The sequence below is a fragment of the Denticeps clupeoides genome, chromosome 6, assembly GCF_900700375.1.
Source record: "Denticeps clupeoides chromosome 6, fDenClu1.1, whole genome shotgun sequence".
NCBI classification, from domain to species: Eukaryota; Metazoa; Chordata; class Actinopteri; order Clupeiformes; family Denticipitidae; genus Denticeps; species Denticeps clupeoides.
Window position 1 is genome coordinate 13,502,353 of NC_041712.1, and position 26,393 is coordinate 13,528,745.

The window sequence follows — 26,393 nt, forward strand, 5'->3', positions numbered from 1 at the left end:
CCGGCCCCTTCCACGGCATCGCCGCGCCGTACGAGGAGTCGGGCTCGTACGGGGTGAACCTGACCCTGGCCCCGGGAGGGGTGATACGGGTCCCCGCGCACAGGCCCCTGGCCGCGGCGGTTCCCCCGCCGATGGCCAGCGCGGTGCCCGGTCTGGGGAGCATCAGCTTCCCCTGGATGGACAGCAGCCAGCGGTTCGCCAAGGAGCGCTTTGCAGGTAGGATGAGGAGGAAGGTGCACAAAACGGGATCACGAGCATACGAGGTTCTCACTGTGATCGAAGGAAAACACTGGAAACTTTATTTCAGTCGAAATCTACATAATAATAATAATAAATAATAATAATAATAATAATACACCATTCAGCACAACGTACTTCATCACTCACGTTCCGTTTGATACAAGCCAGGTTTATGATCGCTGATTTGCTTTTTCAATTCAATTAGCTATTTCTTAATATTGTGCGATCAAAAATACAAATACGTAAATTGTCTTTTTATAAAGATTTGCTAAAAACCCTAAATCGCGGAGAAAAGAGTGGCGCAGTCTGGCAGCTGGCGTGACGCCAGCGCGTCCCAATACGCGACAAAATGACACGAGTGTCCCTTCCCGCCGTCTGTCCCGCGAAACTCGAGCCTGTTGGGTTACACCGAGCCGCCGGCTGCCGACGGCGAGGATGGTGATGTTGGTTGCGGAGGCGAGAACGGTGCCGAGCAGAGACGAATCCTAAAAAAAAAACCGATACGAATCTGCATAGAAATATACAGCAAACTGATATAAATATATAAACGTTCCGATAAATAAAATGCACACATGCACTGTAGGATTAAAGCCGACCTCCTGCCTTTACTGGTTGTAGTTTTTGTGTCTCTGGTACATCTCATCTCTTTCCTCGGCCTCTTGCCGTGAAAACGTAATGCCTGTGACTGTTGTAATTATCGCCCACGATGATGTGATTGCTACTACTAATAATACGAACAATAATAAGGGGAATGGTAGTCTAATGGAGCTGTCACATGTCTAGCAGCCATCAAACGAAGCCCCAATGTCTGGCTGGAAAGATTAATAATGGCGCTTCATAATTTTATTCTGTTAAAATGCAGACCGTTTTTCTTATTGCTTCTAGTGATGATCTTTTTTTTTTTGGAACGTGGGGGCTAACGAGCAATTTTCTTAGCAGGGTATTTTATTTGCCTTCCATTTGTTGGTCTCTGCAGCATTTATCACGACCCCACTTTATCCTGCAGCCAGTAAAGAATGGGCTGGCGTTATAAAGCGACATAAATATTTCAGCAGGGTTATTAATGATTGCCCATAGGCTGATCCCGTGGGCAAGGCGCTTCGGTGAAAAAAGAAGAGGAAGCTTTGAATGAATAAAGAACCCGGGATGGCGCGCAACGCCCCTCATTCGTTACAGCGCGCAGGTGGCACGTGGTGCGTCTTTACGCAGCGCAAAGCGGAACCAAATTCATAATTCAGCGCTGCCAATAAACACACCGCGGACATCATTTCATTTTCTGGATTCGCAATAATGTGGGTCTTTCCAGCTTTGTATCTGGTTCCTTTTAAATCATCGATTCATGCGTTTTATGTTTATATAAAAACTGCTAAATGCAGCCAGTTTAGTCATTTTAATCACCATCTACCGAGTAAAAAGTGGATGGGAAGTGTCTCATCTTTTTTTCTGTATTTACGTACATTTCTGTATGTTGTTTATATATGTTTCTGTTAATACTCCCATTCCCCGCCCGCCGCAGCCGCCCTGACGCCGTTCACCGTGGCCCGGCGCATCGGCCACCCCTACCAGAACCGGACGCCGCCCAAGCGGAAGAAGCCGCGCACGTCGTTCTCGCGGGTGCAGATCTGCGAGCTGGAGAAGCGCTTCCACCGCCAGAAGTACCTGGCCAGCGCCGAGCGCGCCGCGCTCGCCAAGACGCTCAAGATGACGGACGCGCAGGTCAAGACCTGGTTCCAGAACCGCAGGACCAAGTGGAGGTGAATTCCGCGGTGCAATTATAGCAAATAAATCTCACGGTTTTTGCATTCGTGCCTGTTAGTTGTTTATTAATTTTTTTTGTAAGTGATGCATTATGGGTATTGCATGGGTTCTACTGCATGGATAACGTAATATAGCTGTAGCTTAAAAACGCTGAATATACATTACATTAAAAGTAATAGGATCCAAAAGTGCATTAACCTTCAAGCAATTCAGTTTTTTTTCCAGCTGTATTATTATTATAGTTGTTGATATTATTATTATTATTATTGTCGTTATTATTATTATTATTATTATTGTTATGGGTTTTCACCGGACCTCCGCAGAAGATTTTTAACACATCTTAAGCCCTCACCTTCTCTTTTGAATAAATGAAAACATCGCAGCATTAAAAAACTTAAAACACTCATGTTAAATTCACGCCACGCATTAAATCGAAAAAGATGTCCAAACAGAAATATTAGATGTACCCTCCAGTTTCAACAAATTTAAAGCAATTAAATAATCATTATTTCTATATTTTATTTGAATTATTATTTATTTTAATTTAAATAGTGTATGTAAAACATTAAAGGTAACTATGAAACGAGAATTGAAACCCAGTAACGCGGTAAAAAGAGAAACTGAAAAAAAAAAAAAAAAAGAAAACTCTTTATAAAATATGCAAAACAAAGAAACAAACTAAAACGATTCGAGACGATTTTTAAAAAAATATCTAAATCTCTCAGTCCTTAGAAAAGTGGAATGGGACGTGCGTGGCCGTGGGCAGGCGGGCTGCTCTGTCACGCACCGCGGCGGGGATTAAACATTCAGGGCGCCTGATGAAATATTCAATGGACTAGCTGCCTCTAGACTTTTTTTTTTACCACTGGTATTTGCAGCGTTCATGCATATGCAGTTTATTAGAGGTAATGTGTCAGCGTCCAGCAGGGATTCTTTGGCCATTTCTGGAAAAAAAAGAGATTGTAATAGAATATAGTAACATTTAATGTGAATAAGCGCATATGTAATACATAGACCATTCCACCCCATTTAATCAAATCCTCTGCTCCTATCTAATAAAAAAAAGAATTTCAATATGAGCCCCGGAATCAGAATCTTACAGAATCTGAAATAATACACCGATCTGTACTCAGCCACATATTAACTTCAAAAGGGGAATTAATCTGCTCGTCCCACGGTAGCAGAACTGTGGGACTGAATTATTAATCGAATGACAGAATAAGTAAGTAATAGATTTCTTTTTGTTATGAAGGGCTAAAACCGTCCTTGAAATTGTCTGGTTTCAGAGACCACTTGTCAGAAATAGTGGTTTGATTGAAAGGAGCTACTGGCCTCATTTAATCCTGCTTGATTACTTCATATTGCCAGAAAGAATGTTATATCATATCTATCTATCTATCTATCTATCTATCTATCCATCCATCCATCAGGAGACAGACTGCTGAGGAGCGGGAGGCAGAGCGTCAGCAGGCCAACAGGCTGATGATCCAGCTGCAGCATGACGCATTCCAGAAGTCCCTGAGCGACTCGGTTCCGGCCGACCCGCTGTGCATCCACAACTCCTCCCTGTTCGCCCTGCAGAACCTGCAGCCCTGGGCCTCTGAGGAAAGTAGCAAGCTCGGCGCCGTCACGGCCCTGGTATGAGCGTCGGGACCCACCGGCGCCCGTTGCTCTCCGACAGGCCCGCGTGATATTTTGTGCGATCGGGACGGACTCCTGTCGACCGGCGAGCGAGCTGCAGACTGCGTGACGAAGTGGCTTCTTGCTGCTGGAGATCCGACGCTGAGCCGCTCTCCGCATGCTGGAAGGCCCGGGTGCTCCAGTGGCCTGCCGAGAACGGTGGCCGCCGCTTCCAGAACGACATATTGACGGGCCGACGCCCGGTCCACCCACCCACCCACCCCTCCAGCCATATGGCCCTCTCTGCCTCCATCTCTCACCCGGCGCCGAACCCAGCAGTGAGGGGCGAGAGGAAGAGAACGAGAGAAGTGAACGCTTCAGCACCACTCGGCTCAGCCCGCTGAGGTTCTCCCGCCGCGGCGCGGCGCTCAGCAGACTGAGCTCAGTGGTTCTCCGTGCTTGTGTGTAATGTTTATTGTACAAACTGGGAGTCAAGTCTGATTTAGAAGAAAATGCCCCCTCCCATCGACTCATGCCAACATCACGCACACGAAGCACAGTCGGCCTTCTCGCCGAGACGGACCGCATCCCAACACAAACGCAACCTTTATCCGACACACGGAGAGCAAGACCCAAGGGCTTTTTTCCCCACCACAGCCACGCATGGGGTAGCAGGATGAGAGCTGCCCGTGTCTGGCTGTGATGGACGTCAGCGTAAAAAACAAGATCTTTGCAAAAAAAAAACCAACAGTTATTGAAGGAAACTAATGGTGTACAAAAGAAAGAGCATCGATTGTTTCGCATATGTCTAGTAAAGGCCCCCTATAAAATAGGAAGCGTTGTTGCATCTAAATACGTGTATGACATTTTGTATTTGATAAATATGTAAATAACTAAATAAAAAGGCTTTTTTTTTCCTTTTCTTTAACGCGTGGGTTTATTTCGGTAGCTGTGCCGCCCGTGGTCCCGGGGGACGGTCTTTATGCATAAAAGCACAGCGTACATGCAGGATGCACGCAGGGGAGCTCTGCTCTTCGAACGCCACCGATTCTGCCTGCCACAGCAAGGAAGCACTTAGGTTTTCACACAGACAGATCAGAGATCCGCCGGGACCATAAAATTGCCTTCATGCCCTTGCTCTTCTCCAGTAGCCCCCCCCCCTCGTCTTCCTCAATCCCCGGTTGAGTGCTGACTCTTAGGAATTGACCCATCTCGAATGGACGCGGCGAAAGGGGTAAACCCACCGAAGCCATTATCAAGTGATTTAACCTGCTCCCGCACTTTTAGGGCCTCGGCAGGTGAGCCGAAAGCACGTGGTCGTTTTGTGCGGCTCTCAGGCCTCGTCTTAATGCTGACAACAGGCTGAAATGCCCGCAGACGGGGGACGTCAGGGGACGGCTCGCCCCTCGCTGTTTGAAAGAGCATTTGGGAAAAAGCAGCCATTAATCAACACTCCTGCTGCAGATAATTGATACAGGAAATCGCCCGACCTCCCAGGCCTGCTCTGAGTCTGCAGGGAGGATGACATCATCCCATTAAACAGCTCTGCTGGGTCGGGTGAGGAGACGCAGGAAACGTCTGTGCAACAGCACCATCTGCTGGTGGGAGAGGTCGTGGCGGCTGGAAAAAAAAAACGGTACTGGCGTTTTCTCTCTCCTGATTTTTATCTCACACACACACACGTTTACCAGGAAAATGAATAGTTTAAAAAGTCTTGCTCACTTAGCAAAGGAATCATGGCTAGAAGACAGATGTAAGCAAGTGGAGCAGATGGAGCAAGATGAGTAAAGCCAGGAATTTAGGGAATAAAAGTGATACGGTTTTGCACGTGCAATTGCACATGACAAAAGATTGACGAAGAGGTGCTAAAACCAAAATGAGGTGATGTGAACCTGTTATAGTGAGAGTCTTACATACAGGTTCTCTATATAAAGCCTATAAAGTTCCTCAAGACACAGGAGTGCAGCCAAGAAAGGTTTATATCATTAAAGTAATGTGAAATCCAAACATTAAAGCATTTAGCATTGTTGTCGAAAAGGAACACACAGAACACACAAAAACTTGGGTGCCACAGGGTCCAGAGCTTTGCTTTACTTTACTTTGCAGACACTTTTAAACAAAGCAACTTACAAGAGGAAGACACCAGCAATTCTCGTTCAATTTCTATAGATTTTGAGTTTACAAAAACTAAGAGCCCTGATACAGCCTAACTTGTCAGAAAATCAGGCAAGACAAAAGTATTAGTGAAGGGTGCCAGTTGTGTGACAGTGGAAAATGAAATGGTTATTGGGTATGGTATTGTTTTTTTTTATTTTTTATGTAAGGCTCTTCAAGCTCTGTGTTGGTGTGTTACAGAGCTGATAGTGTCTGTTGAACAACAGTTGTTGATAAAAGTGTAGTTATACAGATATGAAGATAAGTTGTTGGCAACAAAGCACTGATGAAAGTCAATCTGGACGTCTAGACTCTTCTCTGTCCTGGCTCTTAGGTGCTGGAATGAACAGATTTTAAGGTTCAATTTAAAAACCTTCCTTTTCAGGAAAGGCTCAATCAGGTTCATAGGTATATATAAAGATGGTTTTGGAACTATTAAACTAATGTTATTCGCAGAGCAGTCCCAGTGAACCAAACGAGAGAGTCCAAGGAGAGGTATGTTAAAGTTCTGGAAGAGCATCTGCTAAATGTTTTTTTTGTATGTCTTGTATGCCTTACTTCAGAAGCAATCATCTGCCCTCCATAATTAATTTTACAATGTATGTCCATGCTACTCTACCTAAATTGTGTGTTGATGGTGGGTTTTGAGTCATGTATATATTTGTAGTGTCAGATGGGGAAGACCCCCAATATATCTCCAAGCTGTGGCTTTCCGCTCACAAACAAGAAGTATCACCGGGGTGCCAAAAATCCAACAAATGGCCTGAGGTGCCATGATGGGAGCGAATGGGGGGTGGGCGTGGATGACAACTATGTTCCTATATCAGGAGTTCTGTTTGGAGAAGCCAGAAACATCAAAAGACAATCTGATTGGTCCGTGTCAACCTTGTTGCAAGCAAAGCACTGAGTATAAAAGAGGTTTTCTTCACCTCCTCCATCAGGGCTCACCCACTCAGATTCTGGGGGTTCTCCCCCAGCTTCTGGGCTTTTTTCTCTCCCCCACTGCTTCTCCAGGTCCAGGCTCCCTGTACTGAGCTTGGCTCCCTGCTTTCCTCTATCTCTGTTTCTGTTCCTTTAATTAGTTTATCTTTCTGTAACATTGGTACAATTATTACATACAATATTGCACTTTAACTGTAGTAACTATAGTAATCTACCTGTGTTAATAAATTAAAACTATTAATTCCTGTAACGTCTATTGTGTCATGAATCTTTATTTCCACAGAACATCAGACAAGTTAAATACATTGCTAATAATTATTGGAATCTGATTAACAAAGTCAACCCAATTCTCTAATGTCTTCCCTTCATCGCTGGAATTTCTATGCCTTAGTGGTGTTGAAATTAATTCTATAATTGATGCATCGCGATGCAGTTGTAGACAACATTGCATCGTTGCCGTGTAGAACATAATCAATCATATTATAATGGTTTTGCTTGGTGATTTTATGTTTCCACACGTGTACAGTTCCAGTTCTCAATCTGTACACAGTCTAAATAGTCCCATCTTGTGAAATGGGATGTTTAGTTTAATTCTGTTGAATTAAAAATTGAATCCTGTAAAGAATGCTGTTTGAACTAAGATACCACAATAACATCAGGGTTGGATTTTTTTACACTCAGTATTGCTGTTCACTGATTAAGACATTTTATTTTGAAAAGTTATTAGTGGTTACAGACAACCATCTTGGAAGAGAACAATAAACATTTTTCTGCTCATTGTAGCAAATCAAAGCGCCCACACAGATTTAAGAGACCTTGACTCATGTATTTGAAAGCATCATGTGACCATGTAGAAAATGTATGGCATGCATCGTTATCGAGGCACCGATAATTGTAATTGAATCGAATCAAAAAACCACTGAAGGTTCACACCTTCTGTCTGCCGTTATGTTTAAAAAATTTACATTTACATTTAAGGCATTTGGCAGACGCCCTTATCCAGAGCGACTTACAACGTGCTTTCAAGTTACCATCAATGAAGAGATCAATTCTAGTTCATTAGGACCCTCAAATATGAATACAATCTTTTTATTCACTCTTGCTGTAGATTCTGTACATAAGTTAGACAATAAGAACGTTGCAAGTTAATCTAAATATTCTCTAAAGAGGAAGGTCTTAAGCTGCTGTTTGAAAGTGCTCAGTGACTGAGCTTTTCTGACCTCGAGGGAAAGTTCATTCCACCACCGAGGGGCCAAGACTGAGAAGAGTCGAGATGAATGTCTTCCTTTTACCTTCAGAGATGGAGGGACCAGGCGAGCAGTACTGGAGGCTCGGAGTATATGAGGTGCAGTGCGAGGTGTAATAAGGGCTGTGAGGTAGGATGGTGCTACTCCATGTTTGGCTTTGTAGGCCAGCACCAGTATTTTGAACCTGATGCATGCAGCTACTGGGAGCCAGTGGAGGGAACGTAGCAGAGGGGTGGTGTGGGAGAATTTGGGAAGGTTGAAGATCAGTCGTGCTGCTGCATTTTGTATGAGTTGTCAGATGGTACATAGAGGTAGACCAGCTAGAAGAGAGTTACAGTATTCCAGTCGTGAGATTACTAAGGACTGAACCAGTAGTTGGGTGGCCTGTGTTGACAGAGAAGGACGGATTTTTCTGATTTTGTAGAGAAGGAATCTACATGAGTGGGAGAGATTGCTGATGTGAGTCGAGAAGGAGAGTTGTGAGTTGTCCAAGTAAATAGCAAATTCCTGATGTGGTGAAGAATCTGCTGGAATGAATATTAATTCAGTTTTGGTGGGATTGAGTTTGAGGTGATGGGCTGCCATCCAAGATGAGATATCGGTTAGACATGGCGAGATTTTGGAAGCAGCATGTAGGTCAGAGGGAGGAAAAGAGAAGATGAGTTGTGTGTCATCGGCATAGCAGTGGTAGAATAATCCATGTGATGAAATGACCTTACCAAGTGATCTAGTGTAGAGGGGAGAGAAGGAGAGGACCTAGTTCTGAGCCTTGAGGGACACCAGTGGAGAGTCTATGTAAGGCAGAGGTGGATCCTTTCCAAGTCACTTTGTAAGATCGCTCATCAAGGTAGGAAGCAAACAACTGCCATGCCCCGAATTCCAAGCCTCTTCTCCTCGACCTATCTGCTGCATATGACACCGTTAACCACAAGACTCTCTTGTCAATCCTGAAGAGGCTTGGAATTCGGGGCTCAGCATGGCAGTGGTTTGCTTCCTACCTTGATGAGCAATCTTACCAAGTGACTTGGAAAGGATCCACCGCTACCTCACGTAGACTCTCCACTGGTGTCCCTCAAGGCTCGGTGCTAGGTCCTCTCCTTTTCTCCCTCTACACGAGATCACTTGGTGAGGTCATTTCCTCACATGGATTATCCTACCACTGCTATGCTGACGACACACAACTCCTCTTCTCCTTTCCTCCCTCAGATCTACATGCTGCTTCCAAAATCTCTGCAGGTCTAACCGACATCTCGTCTTGGATGGCAGCCCATCACCTCCAACTCAATCCCACCAAAACTGAACTAATATTCATTCCAGCAGATTCTTCACCACATCAGGATCTTGCTATTTACCTAGACAACTCGCAGCTCTCTCCTTCTGCAACAGCCTGCAACCTTGGCGTAACAACAGACAACCAACTCTCCTTCTCAACTCACATCAGCAATCTTTCCCGCTCATGTAGATTCCTTCTCTACAATATCAGACGAATCCGCCCTTATCTGTCAACCCAGGCCACCCAACTACTGGTTCAGTCCTTAGTAATCTGGACTAAACTGGACTACTGTAACTCTTCTAGCTGGTCTACCACTATGTACCATCCGACCTCTACAACTCATACAAATCCAGCAGCACGACTGATCTTCAACCTTCCCAAATTCTCCCACACCACCCCTCTGCTACGTTCCCTCCACTGGCTCCCAGTAGCTGCACGCATCAGGTTCAAAATACTGATGCTGGCCTACAAAGCCAAACATGGAGTAGCACCATCCTACCTCACGGCCCTTATTACACCCCGCACTGCACCTCGTTTACTCCGAGCCTCCAGTACTGCTCGCCTGGTCCCTCCATCTCTGAAGGTAAAAGGAAAACATTCATCTAGACTCTTCTCCGTCTTGGCCCCTCGGTGGTGGAATGAACTTCCCCTCGAGGTCAGAACAGCTCATTCACTGCGCACCTTCAAACGACAGCTCAAGACCTTCCTCTTTAAAGAATATTTAGATTAAATTATAATTTTCTTGTTGTCGAACTTTGTGTACAGAATCTACAACAGAGTGAATAAAATAGATGTATTCATAGTCGGGGTCCTAGTGAACCAGAATTGATCTCTTCATCGATGGTAACTTGAAAGCACGTTGTAAGTCACTCTGGATAAGTGCGTTTGCCAAATGCCGTAAATGTAAATGTCTTCAGGATTGACAAGAGAGTCTTGTGGTTAACGGTGTCAAATGCTGCAAAGAGGTCGAGGAGAATAAGTACAGATGACAGTTTTGCCAATCTGGCCGCATGTAGCTGCTCAGTAACAGCTAGAATGAGCTGTTCTGAAGCCAGACTGGTTAGGATCCAGGAGGTTGTTCTGTGACAGATGACGTGATAGCTGATTGTAGACAAAGTGCTCGAGGATTTAAGAAAGAAATGAGAGGAGGGAAACTGGTCTGTAGTTGTTGATGTCTGTAGGATCAGCAGTGGGTTTCTTTAGGCTTGGAAGAACCCATGCTCTAATTTGAAATTGTTAACCCCAATGTGACACGGCATATGAATGTGGATCTGTGACTAAGTATTTTTATCCAAATTTTTGTGCATAGTGAGAAATAAAATCTCCATGCTCAAACTAAAAATTATAGTGTGTATTACTTACCATGTGGCTGGCATAATAGATGAATTCACAAACCAAATTGTAACTGATTAAAAAAAAAAAAAAAAGATTCATTACATTTTAGATTACAGGTACTACACTAAGCACCATAATCCAACATGGCATCTGAAATAATCTAGTTTTTTTTAGAGGCAGCAAAAGCAAATAAGAGTAATGCATCAGAAAGCTGCCCAAAGCGAAAAATTTGATAATTGATCAGAAAATTGAACTTGCACAGTTCATGTTCAGTATAATCAACATGTATTTAATCATAGATATAAATAAAATGTGTTGTATAGGGGTTAAAAGAATGCAGGTTACTGCATCTGAAGTAGTTGAGGCCATGGAAGTTGTTTCAGAGAAAACTCCAGACTTTCAGGATGTTTGTTTCTATATATACACGGTGTGTTTGACACACGATCTGTATAAAAGCAGAATTTAAATGTGTGTGAAAGTTTTCTAAATAGTAACTTTTAGTGGGTAAAGAAAAAAAAAAAAAAAAAAAACACACTAATTGAAGTATTTCTTGATCCTATGGCAAGTTTGTAAACCATACAAACTTCCCTGATATCTATTTTCACTTTGTATTTATATTGCAGTAGCAGAATAATTGCAGTCATTATTTTGTTGGTTAGACATGTGAACATTGTAGCTTTGTGAACAATTCTCATCAACTGTATAAAGTTTTATATTCTCTGTATGCTGTGGTGTTTGAGAGGCGGGTTCTCTGCAATGTAGAGCTAAAGTGTGATTTTGTAAAACACTGAACAAACCCCCATCAGCTCCATTGGAATTCCCCACTCACATGGAAACCCAGCGATGAAGGGTAGTTTTGATGAGGTTTGTAGTTTTAACTGTACAAAAAAGAAAGATATGTATGCGGTGTGAGAACAAAGGTGAGAAAACAGAAGACTGCATGGACAAAGGAATGCAACTTTGAAAAATTTATGTTCTAGAATTAAATCTTGGTTATGCACTTAGCGACTTAGTGTCATTGATTCTTCAAAGACTGTAAAGGACCAATAAAGGTAAAATCATTCACACCACCAATGTCTATTTTCTCAAAAACTTTTGTTGTATTGACAGTATTGCTATGGACGAAAAACTCCAAAACCATTTACACAGCAAAATGGTTTAAATAAAGCAAAGTCTTTACATCATATTGACATGTGCAATCAAAACCAAACAGGGGCTTAAAAATGGCATAAAAATGAATTTTAAACTGGATGTGCTGTAATCAAGACGGACAAACAGTGCAAGGTACAGGAAAGAAAGAAAAATAAAAATTCATAAATTGAGAGGCATGGAGGAATCAAATAACAACGAATAAGGATCATTTCTTCTCTTTAACAGCTTGTCTCCACTTCCACATCTCCTCAATGATCTATAAAAAAAAATATATATATTTTAGTGAGATGCTGATAACCAAATCAGAATTGGAAAACAGAGAGGAAACAAACAAAAACCTCTTACTTTTGTGTCAGTTACTTTGAAGGCATTCTTCATGTAGTTCTCAAATTTAGGTTGCAGTTTTGGAAGAGTAACCCCCTGTTACGAATAAATCAAGAACCAGCTAAATAACTGAACATAATGCACACATACTATACACATCTGCACAATAATTTCTGAAACATTTAACTGATATATATAGCACAGCACACAAAACTTGTTCTCTGCAGCTAAACAATGCTATAAAACCCAACAAATGTTAAATTTTACAATGTCTACACCAGAGTAGCTATATTTACACCAGTAGTAGACCTGGCGACACTGGGAATTTAAGACAAACCTTCTCCACAGTTGCCATCAATTTAGCCTTGATCTCAGGCAAGGTCAAGGGGGTCTGAGGCGTTTTTGGGGTCTGCGGTTTCTTCGCTCCTCCCTGCTTCTTGGGTTCAGGAGTTTTAGCCTACAAGGTTAAAATACACAGAATTAATTTCTTAAGGAGAGTTCAACAACGGTGATTGCTGCTGCAATTTTTCCCCCCTTTAAACGGAACCTGATTAGCTGCCGGTGTTCCAGCTTTGTGAGTCTTCCCATTCTGAGCTGGGGTCTGTGGTTTCGATGGAGCTTTCTTGGGCTGCCAAAATTTCAACGTTTAGACAGATGTTTTCTGAAAAGTTCTGAGCAATACCTTAAAAAGCACATACCTTTACAGGAGATTCCTCCTCACTCTCTTCATCCTCCTCCTCATCGTCGTCATCATCATCATCCTCATCGTCATCACTGAAAAAGAAAGCTGGTAAAATCGCCACACCTACAAGGCAAGTACTTTGTGCTTCATACATGATACAACCATGAGCTCAAACAGCTGGAATCTACTTACTCATCTTCCTCTTCATCCATCTTTATCTTTTTCTGCTGAAAAAAAAAATGAAGGGTAAATTAATCATTACTTGAACAATTTCCGGGTGGAAATTTTTGTGCAACACGAGGAAAAAGAAACAAACCTGAGGCTTCTTCCCTGTGGGCGCTGGTCGCTTCAAAGACAGTTTTGGTTCCTCTTCCTCTTCATCCTCGTCATCATCAAATGACTGATCTGCACCCATTACTGGGGAAACCAAGATGATTGTTTGCATTGAGAATTGTTGAAACATTAAATACAAAGCAAAAATTTAGAAAAACACTTGATCGGGTCAATTTGTACTTCACTTACCAAGATGCTGCCCACTGATGTACACTGGACCAGAACCTGACTTAAGCCTGAACACAACTGGAGGGGTAATCTCAAACCCGCCCAAACACACCTGCAACATACAAGAGAGTTAAATTAATGTTTCTGTTTCAGTCAGGCAGTTCAAACAGACCCAGAGTACTAAGAACAAAAAAATCTAAAAAATCTAAATCCACACTAACTGTTCACAAAAAGGGAATTAAAACTAGAGATGCAATGATCAAGCAAAATCCTGCAACCTTCACATTGGCGATCAACAAGTCAGTCTGGCATATTTCCAATTCCAAACAAATATTGTGCAGTGCCCCACACTTACCGGCAAGCGTGAATACAAATAACTATTTCTTTCTATGGCGTACACGCCAGAAGAGGGATCTTACGCCACAAAGGGAGGCAGAATACCGGAGAAAAATGTTGGATGCTACACTCCTGCCAGATGGGTTTTGACAGTGAACTTTGCTTGTGGTTGCAGCAGTTTCAGTCAGGCAGTTCAAACAGACCCAGAGTACTAAGAACAAAAAAATCTAAATCCACACTAACTGTTCACAAAAAGGGAATTAAAACTAGAGATGCAATGATCAAGCAGAAAGGGATCGAAATCGTGCAACCTTCTCATTGTTGAACAACAAGTCAGTCTGGCATATTTCCAATTCCAAAGTTCTTGTCTACTTGTACAGAAAAGCCCCAAAAAAATCTATGCATCCGTACTTACGACCAATGGTACAAATTATGTAAATGTCATACATGATTTAAAAATGCACGCCAGGGGGGAGAACCATCACTTACACTGGGGAGGGTTGAGGGCTTCAGTGATGCAATCACAGCCTGAACTTCCTGGCCCTCTGTGTCCCGGCCTTCAGCCTCGATAATGTGCATCTCGTCCTTGGTGCTGGGGTCCACACACACCTAAATGAAACCACATTAAACACAATGAGACAACTGCACAAAACACACCAGCAGAGTACTTTTCTGGCCAAAATAACTACACACCATTCTTATGGACAACTGGTGCTCCAAGTCATCATCTTCTGGGTTGAAGACCACCTCCTTCCCAGATTTGAGCTCACACCCTGAATTAATGAAAAATAAATAAATAAAATGTATTAATGAGCAGCACACATCATATGATCGGCTAGACTAAGGACAAGGACTGGGCTAACCACGTGGTCGACATTTACCGTGATCCCCACCTACTCATTCTATACCAGATGCAGATCCGAAAACTTGGTCAAATCTAACTAGCATTTACGGGTGCTCAGCTCGTTTAAATTCAGCTTCCAGAAATACACACGACCCACATTTACTTATAATGTAAAGCTAATCGCAGGAGACACTCGGATTCGTGTCGGGCCTGCAGAAGGCCGCAGCGCGGCCCCACGTGTTCAGACGCACACGTGGGAGGCGACATCCGCCCCGACGCTGTGGATTTCAGAAAAACGACTCCACGCGGATCAAATTCCGCTGGAGGTTAAACGTGAAAACGCGACATTTCGCGAGTGGGGGGAAAAAAAGAAGTACTCGCGGTTACTGCTCACCACGATGTTGCTAACGTATCTGAAGACACGTACATTCCGGGGTACGTTCCTCTTCTGTTCTTACGTGAATTTTATTACATACAGAAATAACCTAACCCCACCTTTTGTTTCCTACTTTAGGAACAAACGCTGAGATTTCGGACCGGACTATAGTTAGCCCGCGTGGCTAACACGTAGAAAAGCTAGCAAATAAGCGTTCCTTCTTCAAAAAAGTACAAAGAGGGCACCCTTTTTAAAACAGGTTTTAGTCGACCGACGACGGTATTTAAGCACACCGCGCTTACCATAAAGGAATGTCTGCGGACCCATCTGCTCCATCTCCATGCTGCCGGTGCAAGACGAGCCGAAATAAGAACCACGCAGCGGGGACACGCACTCAGTTCCTCAGCCACGCCTCCAGAAGTGAGTCCGCAGTCCGCGCTCCGTTTCTGGCCAATGGCGAGGAAGCATGACCGGAAAGGGGCGGTGCTAGTCCAGATTCGCTCTTACGGATTGGTCCCGTCGAACTTCTTTATTATTCGTCTGCCTCGCGTATACGCAGGTCATTTGTAGGAAATCTTGAACAGTTTTCCGCGTTCCTCTTACGTTGCGCAGTTTTATGCGAAAAAGGGAGGCGTTTCTTCAGAGAGAGGTTTATTGTTTTATATCTTATCATTTCTGTTCTTACAGATTCTGCCCCAGACTTTGGAAACCAAGCAGGCAAGCATTCAAATAAATAAAAGTTGTACTGTTTCATCATTAAATAAATTCTAACACAACTGTAAGACATTTCAAACGAAGATTCTCACCGGGCCACATTATACAGACTTTCAGAGCCAACGGAAAGTTTTTATGACATTTAATGGCAATTCATTTCTTCAGCATCGAAAAAGCTGTAATTTTAAATATGCTGTCATCTGATGTTTAGAAGCATCTCATTGTGTTTGCATGGACTAGTTTCAGCACAGCAATGTCTCCTGGCATCTAGTACCATGACGGCAGAAAAATTATAAACTGAAACCTTTGGATTGGACTTAATGACAGTCAACAGGCCACACTGTAGCATGGCAACAACAGAGACAAGACTACATAACAAATCAAATTCTGTCAACACACATTAATACAGAACAATGTAAGTATACTGTATCAAATTATGATCCAGTTTAGATTTTACAATAGATATTTTTCTCCACCGGCAGATGGCGCATACGATCCAATCTGACTTGAGGTTCCAGTTCCTACGGTGGCCCTGAAGTGCAAACCACAACAACAAAAGAAGAATCACAACGACAAATTGAGAATCACAACGACAAAAGAAGAATCACAACGACAAAAGAAGAATCACAACGACAAATTGAGATTCACAATTACATTAAGAAACCGGAAAGGGTAGGTACCAGTCAACAACAGGAGACATCACTGATTGGACGACAGTCTTTGGAACCGGACGTTCCTCTGCCTGTAGCGCATTTCGTTTGAACGGCGGAATGTTTTGTTCAGACTGTGGGAAAAAGTTGGTGGAGGAGTCACCGAACTTTTGCAGCGGCTGTGGCAAAAGGCTTTATGACGCATCTAGCATCGGAGACACTTCACTCCCATCGAGTAAGTTAATAAGCATGATAAAAGGTTTGTTTTTATGGTTGTTGATATCATATAAATTAAAAGTCCATTCGAGCTTATCTCTGGTCGAACCTCGCAGCAGGATGGACAGGCCCATGACAAAGTCCAAAGAGATTGGGGGGAACATTGCAAAATTACATGAAGGTGCACTTGATGGGGGAATAAATCATTTGTCTGGAATGTTATTCATACCTCAAACTTTATTGACCCATTATTCGTTGAGTCAAATGCATTGAACAAATAATGTGCATATGTGCTTGCATCTGTACAGAGTCAGAGAAAACAGAAGAATTATCAGTGAGAGTCTGACACAAGCACTTTAAGACAAAGCATTTCAATAAGCAGAACACAAAGGTTTCTGCCTGGCCATAGGGACCAAATGTATGTGTTAACAGGTGGGATTTACATCCAAAAGAGGAAAGTTTGAGCAAAGTAGTCAGCATGCACCTACCCCCATGAGGAAAGAACTGAGCATAAATGTGTTTAAATGTCTCTTCATTCACCACGCCACTGGGACACTCCTGAAGGGGGAAACTGCAAAACATATGCCACAATAGCAGAAGCAATGAATGAGCAATAGATTGAGCTCAGTGAGCAAAACCAGATAATTGTACAATAAACAACATTGTCAATATTGTCACGACTCGGGGTGAGATGGGGAATGAAGCACAAAAGCGGAACAATAGGATAAAGGGGATTTGAATAATCACAACAAAAACAGGCACGAGGACCAGAAAACAGGGGATAGATTAAAAACTAGCCAGAAAGAGTGTGTCTAAAATGCCAGGAACAAAACAGCAAACCATAAGGTAAGTCTTGCCCACATTATTGTTGCAGCAAGGTTCTGTGCTTGTTCCCCGCTTTTATGGAGCCCTGGTCAGTAAGGCCAGATTGGTCTCGGCTGTGATTGATCCGGGCTCCATTGCTCCATCCAGGCCCAGCCGTGAAAAAAATATACTGTACAAACCACAAATGAATATGCATGTAACAGATGCAGAACAGTGCATAGGATATGAATGATGACGAATACATGTGTATTACATATTGTAAAAAATGTACACAGATACAGCAGTGAAATGAACTGTATCCTTGTCCTGGGAGGAAAAACACCCACAGACTTACATTACTCATTGCTCTGTTAGCCAATCAGAGCAAATGGATCAGTTAGCTTCCCAAATTCAAGTTAGATGTGGGAAGAATAAAGAAGTAGAATAAAGTCATATTTAATTTTGTTGCTTTAACAGTATTGTTTGCAATGTTTTATTTGCATAGTGCAGATGTTAAAAAAATTGGCCACAGGTGCTGGTTCCAGGTGTGGCCAATCCGGACAGCTTTTAAAAAGCCTGTGACTCCGCCCCTCTGCAGCGGCGACATTCTTTGTGAACTTTTGTTTAGTGAACAGGCTGAGGTATATTAAGTTCTGGCAGTTTCCACACGCCTGCTGGCTTGTTTTTGTTCTCCCCTTTATTTCCCTGTGTTCGGCCATCGTGCCGTTGTTTCTTAGTGTTTTATTAATAAATCCCTTTCCCAGAATGTCCCACCTCTGTGCTTCCTTCCCCCGTCAGCTCACCGTCATGACAAAAATGCAGATTAGTGCGGGCCATTTTACTTCCCTATCCCAGACACTCCCCACCCACCACCACTACGAGTGTAGACACAGATGCAACATTGCTCTTAGTGAGACTCTGAAAGCCGTGTTTACCTACAGTGCGGATCAATACCGGATCACTACGTTTATCTACCTCACTCACTTCCTCCCTTTCGCTCCCAGGTTATTGTTAAGAGGTGTTTATGGGGAGCTTTCATGACATTATGGCATGATGAAACAACATAAACTAATAGAAATTTATTTAACTAATAGGAATTTATTTAAAAACAACAGCTAATGAATTCATCATCTAATAAATATCTTTTGCTGTGTCTAAGATAGTATATCTTTTTTTGTTTTAGCGTATATGTAGTATGCATGTGTGAATGCAGTGTGTGAATCTTCAATGTGCAGTATGGGAGGCTCAGCAGTGGTTTAAATCCAGGCCTGTAGAGCCGGATTATGCATGGGTAGAGGATCCGCAGATCTAAATGAATATTTGCATTTCTGAGGCAAGGATTACTTGATGCAAAATAGGACAAACCCTCACCACGTTTTACAGGGGCACCATAGAGAGTAGTGCTGCACGATTAATCTAATCGCAATCGTAATCGCGATGTCAGTCTGTGCGATTACATGAACGCAAAAAGATGCTATTTAAATGATTAGTACATGGATTGGATCGGATATGTTGCCGATCCATTCTCATTCTCTCAAAGTTGGCGAGCTGACTGAAGTCTCACATCTCACGTCTCACATCTCAGTCGGATGTGACGTGTTTGGTCACATGACTTTCGATTCGGAGGTAACATCATCGGAGCGTCTCTTCCGCCGCTGCAGGACATCTTCTATAAGTGCTGCATCAGAAGAGCCTCCTGCATCGTGCTTGACTCCTCACATCCATCACATGGACTTTTTACACTCCTCCCATCCGGCAGACGCTACCGCAGCATCAGGTCTCGATCCTCCAGGATGCGTGATAGCTTCTTCCCACAAGCCATCAGGCTCCTGAACACACTACCTGCGCTCATACTTCCCCCCACACGCACTCGCACTGTGGACTAACTCTGTTGCACCTCTGCACTTTACACCTCATTGCTGCAATTAAGCACACGCTGCTATACAGACTACCTCTTCATGTTGCACTGAAACTAATAACTGTACTATCACTACTGTTGTTTATTTGCACAGTCTAAACATGTATATATCACTGGTCACTTTTTAACACTTCATTTTTAGCTAAAATGTATATTTTGCATCTTATTTATTTATATATTGTATTTCATGTGACGCATCTGTTTTTTGTTGTCTACTTTTATGTTGCACTGTGTAAACTGGAGCCACGTCTTCTCGTCTCTGTATATCTGCACAATATATAGAAGAGATGACAATAAAGTTTACTTGAACTTGAACAACATGGTCATCTCCAGCTCATCATCCACTTTATCTATAGAGAGGAAAAACAATGGTTATTCATCTTATCATGATCTTCCATGGAAATTGTACATATTATTTTGGAATCATATTTTAAATATTTTAAGATTGTAACACATATGTTGAGATTGAGTCTATGTCTGTTGAAAATATTTGTTTTAAAGGTGAATTTGTTATAAACTTTAGCACCTTAAGAACTCATGCTCATTCTCATGAGTGAAGCAGAAGAAGCAGGAAAATCTAGTTAAGACGCTTTCAGCTGTTTTGACAAAACTCCTCGGGCCTTTGCCCATTTCAGATTCTAGGCCTGCCAGTGTTCCCATTTCATATCAACACATTTTTTAGTAAAGTGAAAGTGAAGTGATTGTCATTGTGATACACTGCTGCACAGCACATGGTGCACACAACGAAATGTGTCCTCTGTATTTAACCCATCGTCCTTAGTGAGCAGTGGGCAGCCATGAAAGGCACCCGGGGAGCAGTGTGCTCAGTGGCAACTTGGCATCTCAGGATTCGGACCAGCAACCTTCTGATTACGGGGCCCCTTCCTTACTTGCTAGGCTAACCGTAAAGTAGTCAAATGAAAATCACAGCTAATGTATTAAAAATCTAGTGATCCTATAAGAAGGTATGTGTTAACATTTTTGACTTAAATGCATTTATTTGCCTTTGGCAAGTAGACCTTTAGCTGAAAAACAATGACTGTCCAAGTATTGTCCTCTCTCTATTTTATGGATCCACATACTCTCACACACACACAAACACAGACATCTCTACAGGTCAAACACATGCTGTGTCAGCTTTGCTGAGAAGACGAAGTGTGAAGGAAAGGGAATAAAAGTGAAGCATGAGGGCATCTTGCCAAGCAAATGGAAGCATGTGAATCTGATTCAGGGTCCATCATCATTTGCAGGATTTGGGTTCTGAGACCTCATCTGTCACTTCTCAGCCCTGCATACCCCTCACCTAGTTAACCTCACAGCAGCAGATGAATCATGTCTCTCGACCCGGATGTCCCTCAGGGGTAAATACCCAACTCTGAGTCACTGCTTCTGTTTTACCTTCAGTGGATTTAATGGAACGCTTCAGCACCTCGCTGTCCTGCAGACATTTAAATGTCTGACATAAAATCACTAACATCCAGGCATTTACACAATCCATGCTCATGTAATATTTGGGTTTTGCCTGGAACATTTATGCAAATTGAAACCATGGAGTCTGGCAAAAAAAACAAGGATCTGGATGATGATTTTGAGAGCATCTTTTTCAAAAGAATAGATTTTATGGGCTGTTTGACCGCAGTGTTAACAGCCAATAACTGGCTGTATTTATGAGACTTCTTGCTAATCACAGATCTGGCAGTCAAGATGGGGCATTTCTGTTCTGCAACTTTTGGGGCAAATTGTTAATAAAATATATTTTTTGGGGAATATTGGTTAACCTATGATACTAGCCATGTGAAGAATGTTATAGGGAACATGTTTAGATAGAAAAAGCACAAGAACATTCAACAGCAACAGTATGTTGTCTGCAGTTAACAAAGGAGAGGGGTAGAAGGGAATCAAGTAAAAGTGAGGTAGAGAGAGAAACAGAGCAAGGGAGATGTATGAAGCGAGACAATTTCATTTTTCAGCCAATAAGTAATGGGTGGGGCAACTGCGCTGGCAGATTCATGAAGGGACAGGATCAAGGAGATTTAAGGACATGTACAGACTCTATTGTGGCAAGCTCAGCACAGTGACACACACACACACACAGCAGGCTGTCATACACACATGCATCCACACACACATATAAACAGTCAAATTTACATTTGTGTACTATGGAAAGTATTCGGTCTAACAGAGTTTGACCTCAGAAAACATTGTACCCCAACACGAATGACAAGAGTGCGCATTGGAGATCGGTGCTCAGGAAATATACAACAGATGGCAAACAGAATTAAGACGTCAGAAATGCTCAAGAGTAAAGGAAGCATACCAAGGGACCATCAGTGCAACATCTTGCTGCAAAAAAAGAGATGGCACTAATTAATGACTAAGAACCCTGATGTTCAGGAAGCCAACTCCGAGTTTTAGTCACAGCCTGGGAGTGCATTTTGTTTGGTATTTTTGGCCAGCAATGGCATGTAGCAGCACATGTACTTTATTAAATCTGAATTCATGATTACAGATGACATTTAAAACACTTCACATTGCACATTTAAAATCAGAACACTACAGATGGCATGGGTGGACATAACTGAAGTTACTTTTTATTCCTATTTTCACTGGGGACCTTGACCTTAAACTGTAGGGACGTAGCACTCAAACAAAACAACCTTAAAAGAAATGTGTAATAAAGTGATATCTGTCATCTTAAATTGATTTAATTTAAAGTTTTTGTTAACAGAAAAAGTGGAAAAAATTGTCTCAAGCAAAATATAAAGGGACAGACAACATGCATAATACACGACTGAAATGGGCATTTTCCCCTAGCTGGACCGAGCAGTTGTATAACAGAGCGGCTGCTCCTACAGTATGTCCTGCTCCATGTCTCATACGGGTCGTCACCTCGGAAAAATGTAGGGGGAAGTGAGCAGACAGCACTAATGAGCTGCTGCTGAATATGCATGAGCACCTGTCAGGAACGCCAATGCTCTGACCCCATCTGTCAGTCAAACGTAATCAGTCAAATCCTGCACTGTGAAGTAGATGCTGTTGTGGCCACTCCCAAAAGTAAGGTGGATAATTACATAATTATAGCATTGAACCATTTATTATGGTAAATTGTCAAATGTCACTGTTTCCTTCTCAGTGCTAATGTAAAACTAACAGCATAGGCTTATAGAAGCATTCAGTAGCCACCCATCAACATTAATTGTAGGTACAATGACAATGTGCCCCTACCTCTTGCCTTATTAATTATTTTCAAGACTCAAAGCATTTTATGTTTCATATCAAACCAATCAGTAGACATCCTTTACCTCCTCCTTCAACACCCAGATCATTTTCCTTTCTTTTGGCTTGTAACTCATAAAGTTCTTCCAGAACATATGCCCAAAGGACCCCAGAGGGGTTCAAAGTTTATTTAGAGCAGCACAGCTAATATTTATTCACATCCACTTAATTTGTTCACCAACGCCTTGAATAAATTCTATATAAATGTTTTCATTGAATTTCATTGAATTCATGTTGTTTAATGAAACAGAATATTTTTCTCAGTATGTTCTATATAAAACGCTGGACAAATTTGAAGTTATGCCTTTAATAATGTAAATTTAAGGATGGGAAACAGCATAGGTTTATAGAAGCATTCAGTAGCTTGTAAGGATAATGTGGTTTCTAAGGCGACACACTCTCACAGAACCCCAGTGAAGCACATTTCAAAGTCTTACATAATGCCTTCAATGTGATGCACTTTTACTTAAAAGTAAATTAACTCTAAATTAGTTAGTGCTGCACAATTAATCTAATCGCAATCGTAATCGCGATGTCAGTCTGTGCGATTACATAAACGCAAAAAGCTGCGATTTAAATGTGACGTGTTTGGTCATATGACTTTCGATTCGGTTCAATGGAGACCTCAGAGTCGTGATTCGCATAGACATATGGGTACAAGTACGTCAACGTCGCCGCCATATTGCGATAGGCTCTGCTGTGGAGTGACGCATATACATGTCTATGGAGAGAAGTGCATAAAAATGCCTCACTCTTGAGCTGCTTGGGGCTGTACAAACCGCTGTACGCTCCAAACCAGATCCCGGGGGATTACATTTCATAGGTAAGGCTGGACAATTGTTTTGAATATATTTGGCCATTATAAAATCCCGTTTTATAAGTCTTAACTTTAGCTAAGCTAGGCTAAGCTAGCGAAGCTATGCATTCCTGTGTTCAAGTCAGCCTCCAAACAACGTTTTGGCTAAACGTAGGCATTAACTATTTACACTGTTCTTAGCTGTTTAGTTAACATTTCTCAAACTTTGAAGGTTTCCTAAAGAAATTCACTAAGGAAATTAGCTAAGCTAGCAAAGCTATGCATCCGTGTGTTCAAGTCAGCCTCCAAACAACGTTTTGGTTAAACGTAAGAACTATAATACGAGATTTTATAATGGCCAAATATAATCAAAACAGTTGTTTAGCCTTACCAGGGTTTGTTGTTGGACAGTAATGTTTTTTAAAGTAAAGACTTTTTTTGTGATTATTTAATTTAGTAGAATATTGTATTTTGAAAGCACTGGGCATTTCAAGTTGTTATAAGTAGTTTGTATGTTTCACTTTGAAATTAAACATTTTACTATTAGTAATTTGTATGCGACTTTTCATTGATATACAAGCAAGTGTCATTTACATTTACATTATTTATCAGACGCCCTTATCCAGAGCGACTTACAATCAGTAGTTACAGGGACAGTCTCCCTGGAGCAAATTTAGGGTTAAGTGTCTTGCTCAGGGACACAATGGTAGTAAGTGGGATTCGAACCCGGGTCTTCTGGTTCATAGGCGAGTGTGTTACCCACTAGGCTACTACCACCCTGATAAAGTGATGATAAAGTGTCCTTTATCATATCGCAATATTGATCTCAATAATTGCAATATGTCTTTTTCCCCAAATCGTGCAGCCCTAAAATTAGTACAATATCCCATATTTATTCTCCACAACTTAAACTGTCACTTAGACGTCCCTGTCTAGGGGTCAGGAAACATGACAACAAACGAGGGGAATGTGTGCGGTGGGAATACAGATACCAGGCCCAAGTGAAATATTGTGCTTTTATTTAGAGTGAGTGGTGAACAACCAACCAAACCTAAAGTGCTATATACATCAACAACACAACAATCCACAGGAGGACAACACACCATGAAAGGAGATACAATACAAATACCACAACGAAAGCCACAACTAACCACACTAACCACTCTAACACACAACAAAGGCTTATCAGCAACTCTACAACAATCCCAAAACTCAGAATCTCTTCTCTCCTGTCACTTTCTCACTTTACTAGATTTTACATGTAATGATTATGTATTTGTTTAAGCATGTTTGTGCATATTTGTAGAGGACACAATAATTGCAATATGTAAAGGACACAATAATTGCAATATGTCTTTTTCCCCAAATCGTGCAGCCCTAAAATTAGTACAATATCCCATATTTATTCTCCACAACTTAAACTGTCACTTAGACGTCCCTGTCTAGGGGTCAGGAAACATGACAACAAACGAGGGGAATGTGTGCGGTGGGAATACAGATACCAGGCCCAAGTGAAATATTGTGCTTTTATTTAGAGTGAGTGGTGAACAACCAACCAAACCTAAAGTGCTATATACATCAACAACACAACAATCCACAGGAGGACAACACACCATGAAAGGAGATACAATACAAATACCACAACGAAAGCCACAACTAACCACACTAACCACTCTAACACACAACAAAGGCTTATCAGCAACTCTACAACAATCCCAAAACTCAGAATCTCTTCTCTCCTGTCACTTTCTCACTTTACTAGATTTTACATGTAATGATTATGTATTTGTTTAAGCATGTTTGTGCATATTTGTAGAGGCATATGTAAATGAATTTGTGTCTGCCTATGTATGATTACGAGGATGTCTGTGTGTGTATGCATGACTCTCACAAGACTGTCTTGTCTATGCTGAAGAGGCTTGGAATTCGGGGCTCAGCATGGCATCACCTTGATGAGTGATCTTACAAAGTGACTTGGAAAGAATCCACTGTAGCGTCCCGTTGAATTAAAACAGCTTTACTGATGGTCTAATGCTCTTTATTTCTTTCTCATTCACATTGAGTTATCAAACCAACTCAAACCAACGTAAGAGCTAAAAGAAAACAATAAATACAAATTAACAATCTAAAACAAAATAAACCGTCATTAAATAAAGCTAAGTATAGCCATAGCTTTGGCTCTCTTAAACATAAAGAGTTTAAATAAATGTACAGAAAATGCCAACAAACCTTGTGTCCACTATCGACAGGAGCTAAACAAAGAAAACTATACACTTTCTGTAACGCTATTTCCCTTTATCGCCGTGTATTCCGTCGTTTTATGTCCTTTCCCGGTTAACTTTCGCTCTCCGCGCTAATACAGTCAACTTCCGGTTTTCCGTCCTTTCAAAATAAAAGTTTCCGTCTCACAGGAACTTACAAAATAAAGGCACATAAGTAAAGTTATGATAGCAAGACTTAAACATGTTACACAATAACTCAAAAACGTTTCAAAGTCATTTACACTCCCACCAAATTATGAGTGTTTTACATACAAGTTAAACTAAAACACGAATGATTTCAAACTCAAAAATGACCTTACTCTTCTTCAAGATTTACTAAACAGTATGATCATGTAGCTATATATTCAAAGAACGTCCATACATAAACCCATTTGGTGTAAAGGATATAACTAGAATGAAAGAATGATTAAACAGTCTCTAGCAACAGAACCAATTTCTGAACTGGACGTTCAACAACAGAAGGCCTGCTGGAACGCTGATCTTCCTGTCCCATCTTCTTGTCTCCAAAACGTATCTTTACCTTTCTTACAAGTCCATCCTTAGAAGTCATTGTCTCTATAACTCTAGCCAGCCTCCACTGTGGCAAGTCATCGGTCTTCTCCATGACTATGTTGTTGACCTTCAAGTTCCTTCTTGGAGTATGCCAGCGTTGCCTGGTTGCAATATTGGAGAGATATTCACTTTTCCATCGACTCCAGAATTGCTCTGCAAGATACTGAACATGACGCCACCGCTTGCGAGCATACATGTCTTCTCTGATGAATCTCCCAGGAGGTGGTAATGTCATCACAGGTTTTATGGTGAGTAGGTGGTTAGGGGTTAGTGGTTCAGGGCTGCTTGGATCATTTAGGTTTTCAACCGTTAGTGGACGACTATTCACAATAGCCATCGCCTCATAGAAGAATGTCCGCAGTGAGGCATCGTCTAGCCTTCTTGGTGAGAGTGAGAGAGTG

General features: G+C 41.9%; 3 protein-coding genes across 10 annotated transcripts in view; 1 reads left to right on the forward strand and 2 right to left on the reverse strand.

Moving 5' to 3' along the window:
• tlx3b (T cell leukemia homeobox 3b) overlaps positions 1-4,511 on the forward strand; it is a 4,838-nt gene extending 327 nt beyond the window's left edge. Inside the window, exons 1-3 of the mRNA XM_028984218.1 lie at positions 1-216; positions 1,757-1,994; positions 3,429-4,511. The exon at positions 1-216 is cut by the window's left edge and continues 327 nt beyond it. Coding sequence (XP_028840051.1) covers positions 1-216; positions 1,757-1,994; positions 3,429-3,642 — 668 coding nt within the window. The 3' untranslated portion in view covers positions 3,643-4,511. The remainder of the gene's footprint in view (positions 217-1,756; positions 1,995-3,428) is intronic.
• Positions 4,512-11,647: 7,136 nt separating this feature from the next.
• Positions 11,648-15,216, reverse strand: npm1a (nucleophosmin 1a). Of its 2 annotated transcripts, none has more exons than XM_028984509.1 (11): positions 15,087-15,216; positions 14,258-14,337; positions 14,054-14,173; positions 13,250-13,340; positions 13,044-13,144; positions 12,920-12,951; positions 12,744-12,819; positions 12,593-12,673; positions 12,383-12,502; positions 12,067-12,141; positions 11,648-11,977 (listed from the first exon to the last, which is right to left on the reverse strand). In XM_028984509.1, exons 1-11 carry the CDS (start codon positions 15,124-15,126, stop codon positions 11,927-11,929), a joined length of 867 nt encoding a protein of 288 aa, XP_028840342.1. In that variant the 5' UTR covers positions 15,127-15,216; the 3' UTR covers positions 11,648-11,926. The 2 variants fall into 2 exon arrangements, with proteins under 2 accessions (XP_028840342.1, XP_028840341.1); XM_028984508.1 differs by having other exon boundaries at positions 12,920-12,954.
• Positions 15,217-15,418: 202 nt separating this feature from the next.
• Positions 15,419-25,531, reverse strand: LOC114792962 (S-modulin-like). Of its 7 annotated transcripts, XM_028984512.1 has the most exons (7): positions 25,388-25,531; positions 21,404-21,429; positions 19,391-19,436; positions 16,853-16,935; positions 16,594-16,664; positions 16,179-16,282; positions 15,419-16,030 (listed from the first exon to the last, which is right to left on the reverse strand). In XM_028984512.1, exons 3-7 carry the CDS (start codon positions 19,411-19,413, stop codon positions 15,952-15,954), a joined length of 360 nt encoding a protein of 119 aa, XP_028840345.1. In that variant the 5' UTR covers positions 19,414-19,436; positions 21,404-21,429; positions 25,388-25,531; the 3' UTR covers positions 15,419-15,951. The 7 variants fall into 7 exon arrangements, 4 of the variants coding, with proteins under 4 accessions (XP_028840345.1, XP_028840343.1, XP_028840347.1 ...); XM_028984510.1 differs by lacking the exon at positions 21,404-21,429; XM_028984514.1 differs by lacking the exons at positions 16,179-16,282; positions 21,404-21,429.
• Between the last annotated feature and the right edge of the window lie 862 nt (positions 25,532-26,393).